At 49.5% G+C, this 11770-nt stretch overlaps 1 protein-coding gene and 1 long non-coding RNA gene across 6 annotated transcripts in view; both read left to right on the top strand.

The window, feature by feature from the left end:
- The window catches only part of NUDT13 (nudix hydrolase 13), a 12578-nt gene extending 5331 nt beyond the window's left edge, over positions 1-7247 (top strand). For 2 of the 5 annotated variants that reach the window (XM_008635470.2, XM_017736598.1), the window contains exons 2-9: positions 958-1068; positions 1949-2088; positions 2583-2690; positions 3075-3181; positions 3994-4119; positions 4327-4438; positions 5141-5295; positions 5856-7247. In XM_008635470.2, coding sequence (XP_008633692.1) covers positions 986-1068; positions 1949-2088; positions 2583-2690; positions 3075-3181; positions 3994-4119; positions 4327-4438; positions 5141-5295; positions 5856-6050 — 1026 coding nt within the window. In that variant the 5' untranslated portion in view covers positions 958-985 and the 3' untranslated portion in view covers positions 6051-7247. Of the gene's footprint in view, positions 1-7; positions 440-957; positions 1069-1948; positions 2089-2582; positions 2691-3074; positions 3182-3993; positions 4120-4326; positions 4439-5140; positions 5296-5855 lie in introns of those variants that run through there. The other 3 variants (XM_017736599.1, XM_017736597.1, XM_017736600.1) reach the window with 3 other exon arrangements.
- A 2520-nt stretch (positions 7248-9767) lies between these two features.
- Positions 9768-10382, top strand: LOC108447242. Its single transcript, XR_001862699.1, has 2 exons — positions 9768-9845; positions 9889-10382. It is a non-coding gene; the product is annotated as an uncharacterized LOC108447242 (long non-coding RNA).
- The last annotated feature ends 1388 nt before the right edge of the window (positions 10383-11770 follow it).

Below are 11770 nucleotides of genomic sequence, written 5' to 3'. Positions count from 1 at the left end.
GGCCCCAGCGGGCGGGGCTCCCCCTGCTCCCACTGGCTTCCCCAACAGGCTTGGCTCCCCTGTGTCCCCGAGGGACCGTCCCAGACAGCTGAGACGGTGGGAAAGGGGATCTGGGCCACGGATGTCCAAAGCCACAAGGCAGAGTTTCCACGTGCAAATAGGAGCCTCTGCTGAGGCACCTCTCAGGCTCCCATCACAGACTTTGCTGAAGGAAGAACTCTGAGACTCTTCCTGGCACTGCTTATGTGTCTGTAACCACGCGAACGTGACTTCCTCCGTAAAGGGCTTCGAGTTCTGTGGCTGCAAAGTGGAATGTTCTAAGTGATCATCGAGGACTGTGGACCACAGTTAATTTTTGTCTCAGGTGAATGTGGCTGTTTCCTGACATCCTGAAGCCAAGGTCAAGCTGCAGTCTGACATGGCCTGGGCTGAGAACGTGGTGAGATTCTTTGACACAAAAAGCATTCATAGCTGGAGACGATCCCATTCAGCTGCGACTGCTGTCTCCTGTCTAACTCAGGGAATTCTCTTCCACAGCTGATCTTTTGTCTTTCACTCTCTCCTGGCATCAGTGCCTTTCCCACAGATCCACTGTGTGCTGCAGTAGGATGTGTGGTTGGATCGAGGCCATTACAACTGTGCAGGAAACCAACAAGAGAGCAGCCACCTTCTGTGCCCTTTTCCCGGGGACACAGGGATTTGGGACAGGAAGGTTTAATCAAGTCTTATAAGCAAATTCTGTAAGACCTGTGTACACTCAGAGATGGAAACAAACGGAGGTGCCTTTAAGCAATCTTAAAATGGCCTGAAATGGGGTTTGAAGTGTGACTGAAGTGATCATTTTAGAAAGCAGATTCTGCAGACTCTGAGAGGGAGATTTACCTGGTTATTGCACCTTTTAAATCAAACTTAACCTTGCAGGGCTGCTGCATTACATTTTATGCCCTTTTTTTTCAGGCAGGGACACCAGCTGTGGGTGTTGGTTATGGCTGTGGTTTACCAAGCGCTGCACAGGAGAGTTTCCTCCCTTGTCTGCAGGTTACACTCCACCTATGTGAGAAAAATGAGGTAAGTTCTCATCTGATTCGTGAGTCCTGAGAGGCCAGAGCTCGGCACGAGCAGCCCTACCTAACTCTAACCTGGGGGGGTTACTCTTTTAACAGTCCAGCCATCACACAGTAATGCACACAGTGAGCTCTGTAAATGGCAACAGCTCCCTTCACCGCTGGTAGTGACTGGTTCTCTCAGGCTGCAGCTCTGGTAATGATTGCCTGTCCTGACTGGTTCTCTCAGGCTGCAGCTCTGGTAATGAGGGCTCCAGGCAGGCTCGAGGGCTCCAGGCAGACTTGAAGTGATGCTGCTCTCCTCACTTTAAATACTGCTTCAAACAGTCTGAAAGGAGCACATGCTGACACCCTTTTCCTATGATTTTTTTTTTCCTAATGCAGCTCCAGCAGGCTGTACCCTAAGACGTGGTTTTTACCCCTCACATCAGTGTGACAGGTAAAACACAATGCACATAGCCTGATGGGAACCAGATTCAACATCAGAAGTGCTCAGCAATTTGGCCAAACAGCATTTGGAGCCATCCAAATTCACAGAATATTCTGAGTTGGGAGGGGACTAAAGGGAAGATCAAGGTTTTCTGCAGCCTTTACAGAAGACCTTTTGGATTGAGAGACTGGGTTACTGATCTTCTTGCATCTCGAAACTTGAGGGTACTCACGTGGTAGGTAAGAACTGCAGTATTTTCTGCCACACAAACTTCACTAGAGGCTGCAGCCCACCAAAGAGCGACTCAGCTGTCAAAACTCTCAAAGCATGTGGAATGCCTTAAATCTGATCTGCCCATTCAGCCCCCCTGCTCTGTGCAAAATAAATGCCTCCAAATAAGCAATAATCTCAACACAATCTTCAATTCATCTTCCCAATCATTTTCTCACTGCAGATACTTAAATCAGTTAAAGGAAGATGACAGCCTTTGCAGGCAAGCCCAGGCCTCAGGAGCTTTCTACCTCTTTCACAATCTCTCCCCCTTCCTGCAGAAAGTTGGGAAGAAATATTTGGTACCACAGCTCAGTGCAGCAGGTAAGAAAGAAGTCAGTGCATCCAGAAAGAAACACCTGGAATGAGAGATGAAATGAGAGAGACACGTATCAACCCAATCTGTTCTGAGGCGATCAGGTTTAAATATTTGGGACTGTACCTTTTGAAGAGAGAGGGCTGGTAGGAAAACAAGTAAGGCCTTACTGACAAAGTTTTTTTTTTGGTGTAATGTAGGAAAAGTTTTCTTTGAGAGAAAGGTATTGGCTGGTGCAGGACAAAACCAATGGACAGCTGCTCCCCAAGCATTACAACATTTGGACCTTTAGCCTGACATCGTCTAAACTTCCTACAGCTTAGGAGGAAAGCCAGAATTTAGGTTTCTATCTGGGCGGGATCACTTGTCTGGTCCCCTTTCACACATGGGCATTCTGCCTTGAGCTAAGATTGTCTGTGCCTTGACAATCCAGCCTTGACAATCACAGTTACCTGGATTTGCTTCCATCACAGCTTTCTCTTGCCCTTTCCCTGCTGTTTAGAGATGAAACGGATTCTGGAGAAGCTCCCAGAGGCTGAACAGTGGCTAGAGAAGTCGGTGCTGATCGGTTGTTCAGATGAGCACAGACCGCACTTCGCACTGGATTTAGGTTGGGATGACTCCTCTTCCGTCCATGCCAGCACCAGTTTGGTGCACTGAGATGGAGGTGCTGCCAAGGCAGCATCCCTGGTCCTGGGGAGAACCTGTCCTGCCAGGGAGGGCTGGGCTGAGTCTCTGTAGGAGCTGCGATGAGCGCGGCAGGTCGCAGCCACGGGCTGCACTGCTGCTCCTGGGCTGTGTGTGGCAGTAAAGGTGGGCTGGGGGCAGGCCACTGACATCTGGGAATGCTACCCCTGGTGTGGTTCACTTCCATGGGAAGTCCTAGAAATTGTACACTGGAACAACAAAAGGCATAAAATTGGAATAATAGCAATAATAGCTGAAATTTCTGAGATCAATTTTTTTTTTTTTTTTTTTTTTTTTTTTTTTACAGGAGCCTTGGATAAGTCAGCCATTGAGTCAGAACTCCAGGGATCATTCACTGACCTACGAAAGGCTCTCTTTGTAGTGGATGGGAAGGATTCTCCTTTGCTGGCTTCGGTATTGGACAGGGCTTTTTACTTTAAGAAGCTGTGATTTCTTACATTGACCCTTCTCCTTGTCTCCCATGTTGTTTTATGATCTAATATTGTAGAAGTACCTGCTGTACACTTTCAGGAACCTAGGTACAGATACACTCTAAATTACACCAGTTTTCCCAGAGTTGTGGTCCCAAAAGAAAGATGCAAGAGGAACAGACAAGTAACTTCAAAGTGACTGCAGTAATTTATGCCATTTGGCATCAGGCTGCTGCATGTTCAGAGTGAAATGTGCTGACCTTAGCAGCAATCCCAGTTTGTCCTCAGCTCAACAACTATCAGGCAAACTGGATGTCGCAAACAAACTTACACATCTTCTCTCACTCACAAGCTGGTACTCTGCAGATGTCCTGTGTTTGGAAGGCCTAAGAAAAGGCCTGTGTGTGAAAATCAGCTGTCCTCACCTGTAGGGAGAAATAGCCCATGTTTCCTTTCCTGCTCTATAATGTTTGTGATGCCTGGGCTATTTTTCAAGAAGATATTCAGGGCTGGAGACTCTTTATAATAGTCCATTACAACTCCCATTATGTCCCAATAAACAACAGCTCTTGCCCACCTCCCCCAAACGTACTCAGATTTAGAAGCAGGAAACATGGATTGCAGAATCTGCCACTTTTCAAAGCACTGCCCATACTTCACTGACCTTTCTGAGGCTTCCAAAGATAATCAGAGTTTATCCCCATGACTGCATGCAAAGCATTATTCAGGGAGACTGCTCTGAATTATTCCTTCCCTCTAGGTATGAATAAGGTTTGTGTTCCTCTGTGTTGGCAGGCCCAGTCCCTTCTCCGGTGGCATGATTCCCACCAGTACTGCAGCAAAACTGGGCAGCCCACTCAGAAGAACCCAGCTGGCAGCAAGCGTGTCTGCCACGCCAGTGGAGTCACTTACTACCCACAGGTGAGCACAGGTGAGGGACACAGGGCTCTGTAGCAACGCTGCTGGGTCACCCCGAGGGGAAGCAGGGAAAGGGATTTGTGTGCAGCTGGGTCCTTTGTCTTTAGTGGTCAGCCAGTGAAAAGCAGGAATTTTGCCAGGAAAAGCAAAAATTTGCACTTAACTTGTTTTGCCTGAACTTCTTCTTTTGCTCTGTGGTGCACGTGCCAGATGTCTCCAGTGGTCATCACCCTGGTGTCCGACGGGAGCCGGTGCCTCCTCGCCCGACAGCCCTCGTTTCCCCAAGGGATGTTCACGGCTCTGTCAGGCTTCTGTGACATGGGTAAGTGAGTTCTGATCCAGCACAGTGGCCTTGGCCGTGCAGGGTGTGGGGACATCAGCCAAATCCACATTCACAGAGAGGGATGGACACACAGGTGATGTGTGTCCCCATCCCCATGTGCCCCCATCCCTGGAAGTGTTCAAGGCCAAGCTGGGTAAGCCTTGGACTAACCTGGTCTAGCAGAAGGTGTCCATGCTGATGGCAGGGGGCTGGAACTAAATGATCCTTGAAGTCCCTTTGAACCCAAACCAGTCTGTGATTCTGGGATAGCCGGGAAAAACATTAGATCTAAATAAATCAGTGTTTCTGTGCACACAGAATTCAAAGTAGCTGTTATGTGCCTGAAGGGAATGGTTATTATAGGTGTCTAGCAGTTGTTCTAGTCCCTGATAGTAAACATAAGCTTTAAACTCACCAGGGTATAACCCCTGATCCTTTTTAAATCCATTCCGTGGCTCATGCCGTCTGGCTTAGGAAAAAAACCTACAGACCTCTTGTTACAGGAGGGAAAACGGCTTAGAATTGTTTTGTCCACCATCTGTATATAGGATGGGGCCAAAAATGTCTCTGGTGCCTGTGTTTATCGGAGGCTGCCGAATTTAATGGAGCATGCCGCCCACAAGTGCTTCCAGGTCAGCACGGCTGGAGCCCCCGCAGCGGCAATGAGCGTGCCTGTCCTTGCCTGACTCGGGTTGGTTCTAGGTGAGAACGTGGAGGAGACAGTGCGGCGAGAGGTGGCCGAAGAGGTGGGGCTGGAGGTGGAGTCGCTCCGCTACTCGGCTTCCCAGCACTGGCCCTTCCCCAGCAGCTGCTTAATGATCGCCTGCCACGCCCTGGTGGGAGCGCAGCGGACTGAGGTGAGCGGCTCAGGCTCCCTGAGGCATTGCACTGCCTGCCCCGGGCGGCGAAATCTCCTTCAGTCCGCAGAATTTAGTTGGGAGAGCACCAGACCCTTCTTAAATGCAGTTTTCCGCTGGCTTTTTCTCCAAGTGCAGAACAAACTTCGAAACAATCCTATCATCTTCTGATGCAAGGTGCCAGATTTCACTCAGGTCACTACATATACAAGCCCAGAGCCCAACACCCCTGTATTTTTATCTCTGAACTTAGCAGAGGAGGTTCCCTCACACATTTGCCATAGAACATGCAGATTCTGTCACGTTAACTACTGTGCTCAGCCACTGGTACTTTGCCATGATGGAGCAGGGTTGGTTTGTGGCTTCCCTAAGGAAGCCAGCACAAGTTCTGGTGCACAGTAATATCCTTCACTGGATTGGCATCAGTGTTTAATTCAAGCATGGATGTAGTGCTCTGGGCATTCCAGCATAGGGTCTCCATGGAAGCAAGAATGGACAAGGTACCACTGCCCACATTTACAGCTGATTTAAGGAACTGGTGCTCTCTGAATTCCTTTCAGATCAGTATAGACACCCTGGAACTGGAGGAAGCCCGTTGGTTTGGCCTGGAAGAAATTGTGGAGGGTCTCAAGAGAGAGCCCAGATCTTCAAAGCAAGACGATGGTAGTTTTTTACCCTGGTTCCCTCCCAAACAGGCCATTGCTCACCAGCTGATCCGTGAGTGGGTTAAGCAGCAGAGTGCCCAGACAGCTTAAGGCAGGGCTTCGAGTCTGTGATTCCACCAGAACTGTGAAAGCTCAACAGAAAAGCTTCCAGAGTCCCTGGAGGCAAGGGCTGTGTTACAGTGAGGACAGCACCACGCTGCTGGCACTCCTGCACTCAGGCACACCAACCTGCAAAGCTGTCTCTGAACTGATCTGACAGTCCCAAGTACAGTGGATCACCTCTGAGATCCCATGACTTGCAGTAAATGTACAATAAAATTCTTAGATCCAAAGCATCAAGCTTATTGTGACCAGCTGTCACTGACCCCATGGCACCAATGTCCTATTTTCCTCCATTTCTCCCATCTTGGATGGATATTGAATGCACCCTTTTTACCCGAACAGAAAGAAAGGGACACTGGCACTTTCCAGTGTCCGTGTTCATATGGATCTGGAAGAGCTATCAAAAACCAGAAGAAAAGCCACTGCCTGTTTGCTCTCCCCTTCTTCTGTCTCTTCCCATTCAATCTTCCATTTTCATATAAAACCTCCAAATTTTTTTTTTTTTTTTTTGGCAAATGCTAAATGGGCGTCTACCTTTTCCCCACTGTTAAGACAGTTACTTCTGTCTGAAGAAAGAGAGAACAGAGCTATCTGGTGGTAGAGAGGGGAAGAGCAAAACCTACACATAAGCCAGACAACGCAAAGGTGACAGGAACTGCCACGACACTTACAACAGAGAAAAATCTTGAAAGGATCAGTGCCTCTTACCCTGAGGCCAAAGTCTGTGGCTTGTCTGGAGAGCTGGTCTGATTTAACTGATGAAATGGTACCACCTCTCTGGAGGAAGAGCAACAAGGAGACCGTCTGGGCAAGGAAAACTTAGTGAAAGAGATAGATGAAAGGATGTTTGATCAGCTGCTGATTCAGACTGACAGTCCTTTCTGCCTGCTTGGTCAGAGCTCAGATGCCACGATTGCAAATTCAGGTGCTTGAAGGGGGAACAGGGATGTATCACTGACTGCCACCACTGGGATTCACTGCAGCTGAGCAGTGGTAAAAATCTGCAGTCCTGACACCTGAGCAGTAAGTAACAAAAGAAGTCTTTCACACCGTTGAGACACACTGTGCTTGCTCAGGTTACTTTTACTTCACGAGGTCAGGAGGGGATTCTTTCGGGCCATGGTGGCATATATGAGCACCCTTCCTACCCCAACCCTCAGTCAATATACCCTGCATGTCAGAGCATGTCTCTCACAGTTGTGAGTTCTGTCAGTCATCCTGGTAGGAATGTGCTCTGCTACAGCCAAGGGCATTGCTTCCTGCCCTCCAGCCCCGCCAGACACACCACACCAGGTGCTCCTGCCCTTGGCTCCTCCCAAATCCAGGCCAGCACTCCAGTGAACTAAATGTAGAGCCAAAAGTCACACCGCTGCTCAGACATCAGGTGCTGACCCACCTCATTGCCATGTTCCTCTGGCCTCCTCTGTTCATATGGGGTTTACATCCTATTCCTCCACAGAAGAATTATTTGTCAAAGTCCCCCAGACACACAGGGAAAGCGTAACCTTTCCCAAGTTCTCATTTCCCAAAGCAACCCGCCTAGGATCCCACAACAGCGTGCACTGACTCTGCTCCACATCAGGCATGTGTTGCCACGTGCTCCTGCCTCTCCACGGAGCCCTGCATGGAGCAGCCACGGTTGCTCCGCCCGAGGTGCGGCTCAGGCAGCTGAGCAAAGCAAAACATTACCTGTAAAGTCTTTCCACTCCACCGACCCCCGCTCTACTCCACAGGACAGAGCAGTTCCCAACACAAACACAAACAACACATTAGGCTACAGTGTGACACAAGGATGATTTAAAAAGCTCTCAGCAAGAAGAACAACAGCAAGGATTGACATGATGCCAAAAGAGATGACCAATGGTATGGCAACTGTGGACACAGGAGGCTCTAAGGAGCAGAAGAAAAGACTGGAACAGTGACCTGTTCTAAGAGCTGTCAGTCACAATGATCAAGATGGCTGTGAGACACTGCCACATTCAGAATGCTCCCATATTGTGACAATCTTACAAGCCCCAGGACATTACAGCTCACGGCTGGAAAGGATAGATGGCCAGGAACAAGGCCTCAAAAGACATCTGACTCGGTACTTCTGATTTGTGATGCCAAGACACAGCCAAGCCCACCGTAAAAGAACAAACAAGATCGGCATCGTGCCGAGAAGAGTGAATGTTTGAGCACCTGGAAATGATGGCTGACACTTGCAATAAGCCCCCTGAGGGGAAAAGGCCTCCGAGATCTGATCCAAGGGATAACAAAGACACAGAAGACACACTAGACAACACAACACAGACTGGAACTGCTCTGTCCTGCACACCCTATGGTCGTGATCACAAGTAGAGCCACTCCTTTCAGCTGTCTTAAGAGGCCCCTTAGAGGGCCTCCCTTTCCCCTATGCTAATTTTTAAATCTCTCCTGGGAATTTCCAACCTGCTATCCTCCCACCTCTGGATCCCAGCCCCCAACTTAGCTTTTGGGTGACTGGTGACATGAATCCACACTGGACACAAAACAACTCCACCTCAGCTGTCTCGGAAGGCCCCGTGATGGCTGGGTTAGCCTCTTCACCAGCTACAATAAAGCCAAAATCAGTGCCTGAGTTTAGTAGCCAAACCCCAACAAGTCAGCTACGGACCATCTGTCCTAAGTGCACCCATGTCCTTGAGCATCCCTCTTCATCCCAAGACAAAGGTTGTGGCCATCATTATAATGGACATCTGGGTTAGCAAGAGTTATGTGGTGTTCCTGTGAGCACAGTGGGTGCATCTGTGTGCCTTAAAACACGTAAATGCATCTGCTGTGCTTGCAGGAAAGCCTGAGAAGGCCTCTGAATAGACATCATTTCCTACCACACTACTCTCAAAACCTCTCCTGGCACTTCCTAACTTGATACCCTGCTCATACTCCCTCTCAGTTGCAGTCCTCAACTTACCTATCAGAAGCCTCCAGCTCAGACATCATCTCTAACACAGCACAGGTTCTTTTTGTAGCACAATGAATCTGCTGAAAAATCTGAAGTTTCATACTTGACACAATCAGGAATTTCAAGAAGTTGCAACACTCCTAACAAAAAAAAAAAGAAAAAAGAAAAAGAAAAAAGGAAATTACAAAAGCACCTTACCACCCCTGAACACTCAGCCCAAAACCATGAGCTTAAATACTCCCTGCACTCAATGCTGTCTTCTTCATAGTGTCTCCAAAACCTCTGCTGCTTTAGATGCCAAAAGCATCCCCTAAAAAAACAGCCGACACAACCCGAAAGAGCGCCTTCATTAAAATAACAGAAGAACTCTTCCCCCACCCCAGCCCACAAACACAATGCACTCCTGGGCCCCAGGGCTGGGGTTAATATACCCCTGGCCAGGCCCGCCTCTCCTTCCCACAATGCCCGGGAAAAGGGAGGAGGCAATTTTACCATAAGGGATAAAAGCACTGGGAGGAGCTGCAGCTGTTTGGCTGCTCTGACTTAAATTCCAGGTGAGTAAAGGGCTCTGTAGATGCCTTCTGTTTTACTACAGCTGCATCCACTGAAAGGGTAAAAAAGCTTCTTGTTTTGGCAGCGTAGATAGATGAGTTGCATGATTCCTTGTTAAGTTCTGTAAGTGGTCATTGGTGACTGTTGAGTCATAGGACTATGGAGGGTGGAGAAGAATAGTAATAATACACGTGGTGTAATTCCTGTTAGGGTCTCTAATTAGGGCTGTATTCATTATAAATAAAACTGAAAAAATAATGGGCTCTCTGGCAGCAGGAGGGTTTTGTGAGTGCTGGGCTCGCTCCCTTGTGAGAGATTGGGTACCAGTACCCAGCTAGAAGTGCCCTGAAGTATAGATTTAAATTCTTAAAATGCTGAAGAAGGGGGAGCTTCCTTCAATTGAACCCCTTAAAATGAGAGACTAGGGAGTGTTTGTCTCTACTTAAATAGGTGCCATAGCAATAAATGGGTTCTCTCCTCTGAATCCCCTAAAATAGTGGAAAAAGAGGGGTTTGCCTTACTTCAGGTCTCCCCAGTGATGGAAAAAGGGGGATTTCTCCCTCAATTCAAACCCTTATAAAGGAGGGACAACCGGGTTTTCCCCTCAATTTAAACCTTGGGATGATGAAAATGGGGGAGTTATGCTCAATTCAGACCAATAAAATAGCATTGTCAAGGTTTTCCCCTTCTATTTAAACTGGAGAATAATGGAAAATGGGGATTCCCTGTCAAGTGATACCCCTAAGAGCATGGAAAAGGCAGGGTTTCCTTCAAGTGATACCCTTAAAATTGCAGAGGAAGGGGATTCCCCCTCAATTTAAACACAGACAATTATGGAAAAGGAAGTTTTTTCCCTCTGTTTAAAACCCTTTTCTCCTCATAACCCCCCTTTTTTTCTGGGGGCACTGGGGAAGGGCTGCCAAGATGAAAGGGGAAAGTGGAATGTTTCCCTGGGACCCCACGTGCTGCCCTGCCTGCTCAGGTGCTGCCCCTTGGCACGAGGGGTTTTCCCTGGGCATTTTCTGGGAGCAGTGCTCTGTGCCCAGGTGCCTCCGGCTGCTCCCCAGCTCCTGCCGGGTGCTCCGACCATTGTCCCTGGAGGGACCCTCGGGATGCCCCCATTGCCCCTCTGGACCAGCAGCTCCCTGCACAGCTGTGCCCGGGGAACCCTCTGGGAGCGGCCCTTGGCAGGAGCCGCCCCTTCCTCATCCTGGCCGCTCACAGCTGGGGCTGCTGCGCCTTGGAGCGGGGGCTGAGGAGGAGAAAGGTCCTGCTGGTCCTTCCCTGCCCTGCACAGCCCTTTGTGTGCCCCTGAAACACCGGGGTGCCGGGCTTTCCTTGCTGTGGGGGACTGGGCGGTTCTTTGATCCCAGGCTCTGCTCTTCCCCGGGCACTGCACATGGACAGGGGGCAGAGATGGGCCCGCAGAGGGCTTTGTTGGGTTCCCGGTTCCTCCCTCAGCTCCTCCTTCCCTCTTTTCCCTTAACTCCCACTCCACTCTTTGCCAATGGATTTGCCAACGTGACAGCTCAGCCTGCCAAGCTTTACTTCATCGCCTTCCACATTGTGATGGTGATAATCATTGTCAAGTAGGTTTTTTGGGATGGTTTCATCCTCTTTAGATGGAAAAGGGGATCTGCCCCTGCCAGGGTAGCGCTGGTGGGCCCGGGGTCACCCATGGAGGGCAGGTGGGATGTGTTTAGAGGGATCTGCTGCATTCTTGTCCCCACTGGGTGCTGCTCTGACCTGGACGGTGGGAACAAGCAGCTTTGTCCTGTGAAGGAGCTTTTTCTCATGTAAAGTCCCGTATAAAGGTCTGGGATGCGGGGGGCAGCCGGAGTATCCGGCTGTGCCCGGAGAGGGATGGCGCCTGGGCAGTATGTGCTGGAATAACTCCTTCTTGTAACGCGAATTGTATCGCAGCACTTTTCTGTGGAGCTCTATGGACCTGTGTGCGCTGAACGAAGCGGCTCTTCAGCACAATAAATTCAGCAGTTTGGAAAAACCATGGAATATCTTCGAGTTAATGATGGGAGAGGGTTGGGGCTGCTCCTTGATAATGTGCAGGGCTTGGAGGTGGGAAACGAAGATGGGGAGACGAGAGGGGGCTGCTCCTCGTTGTCGGGGCGCCGCGGACGCTGCGCAGCCTCCCTTCCCTTTGACTTCCCAATTCCTCATTTTGTGCCTCCTTTTCCCTTGGGGATGCGCCCGGGCCGCATTCCAGCGGCCGCCC

Source organism: Corvus brachyrhynchos, unplaced genomic scaffold, assembly GCF_000691975.1.
Source record: "Corvus brachyrhynchos isolate BGI_N302 unplaced genomic scaffold, ASM69197v1 scaffold66, whole genome shotgun sequence".
Lineage (NCBI taxonomy): Eukaryota > Metazoa > Chordata > Aves > Passeriformes > Corvidae > Corvus > Corvus brachyrhynchos.
This window is presented reverse-complemented; position numbering and strand designations above follow the sequence as displayed.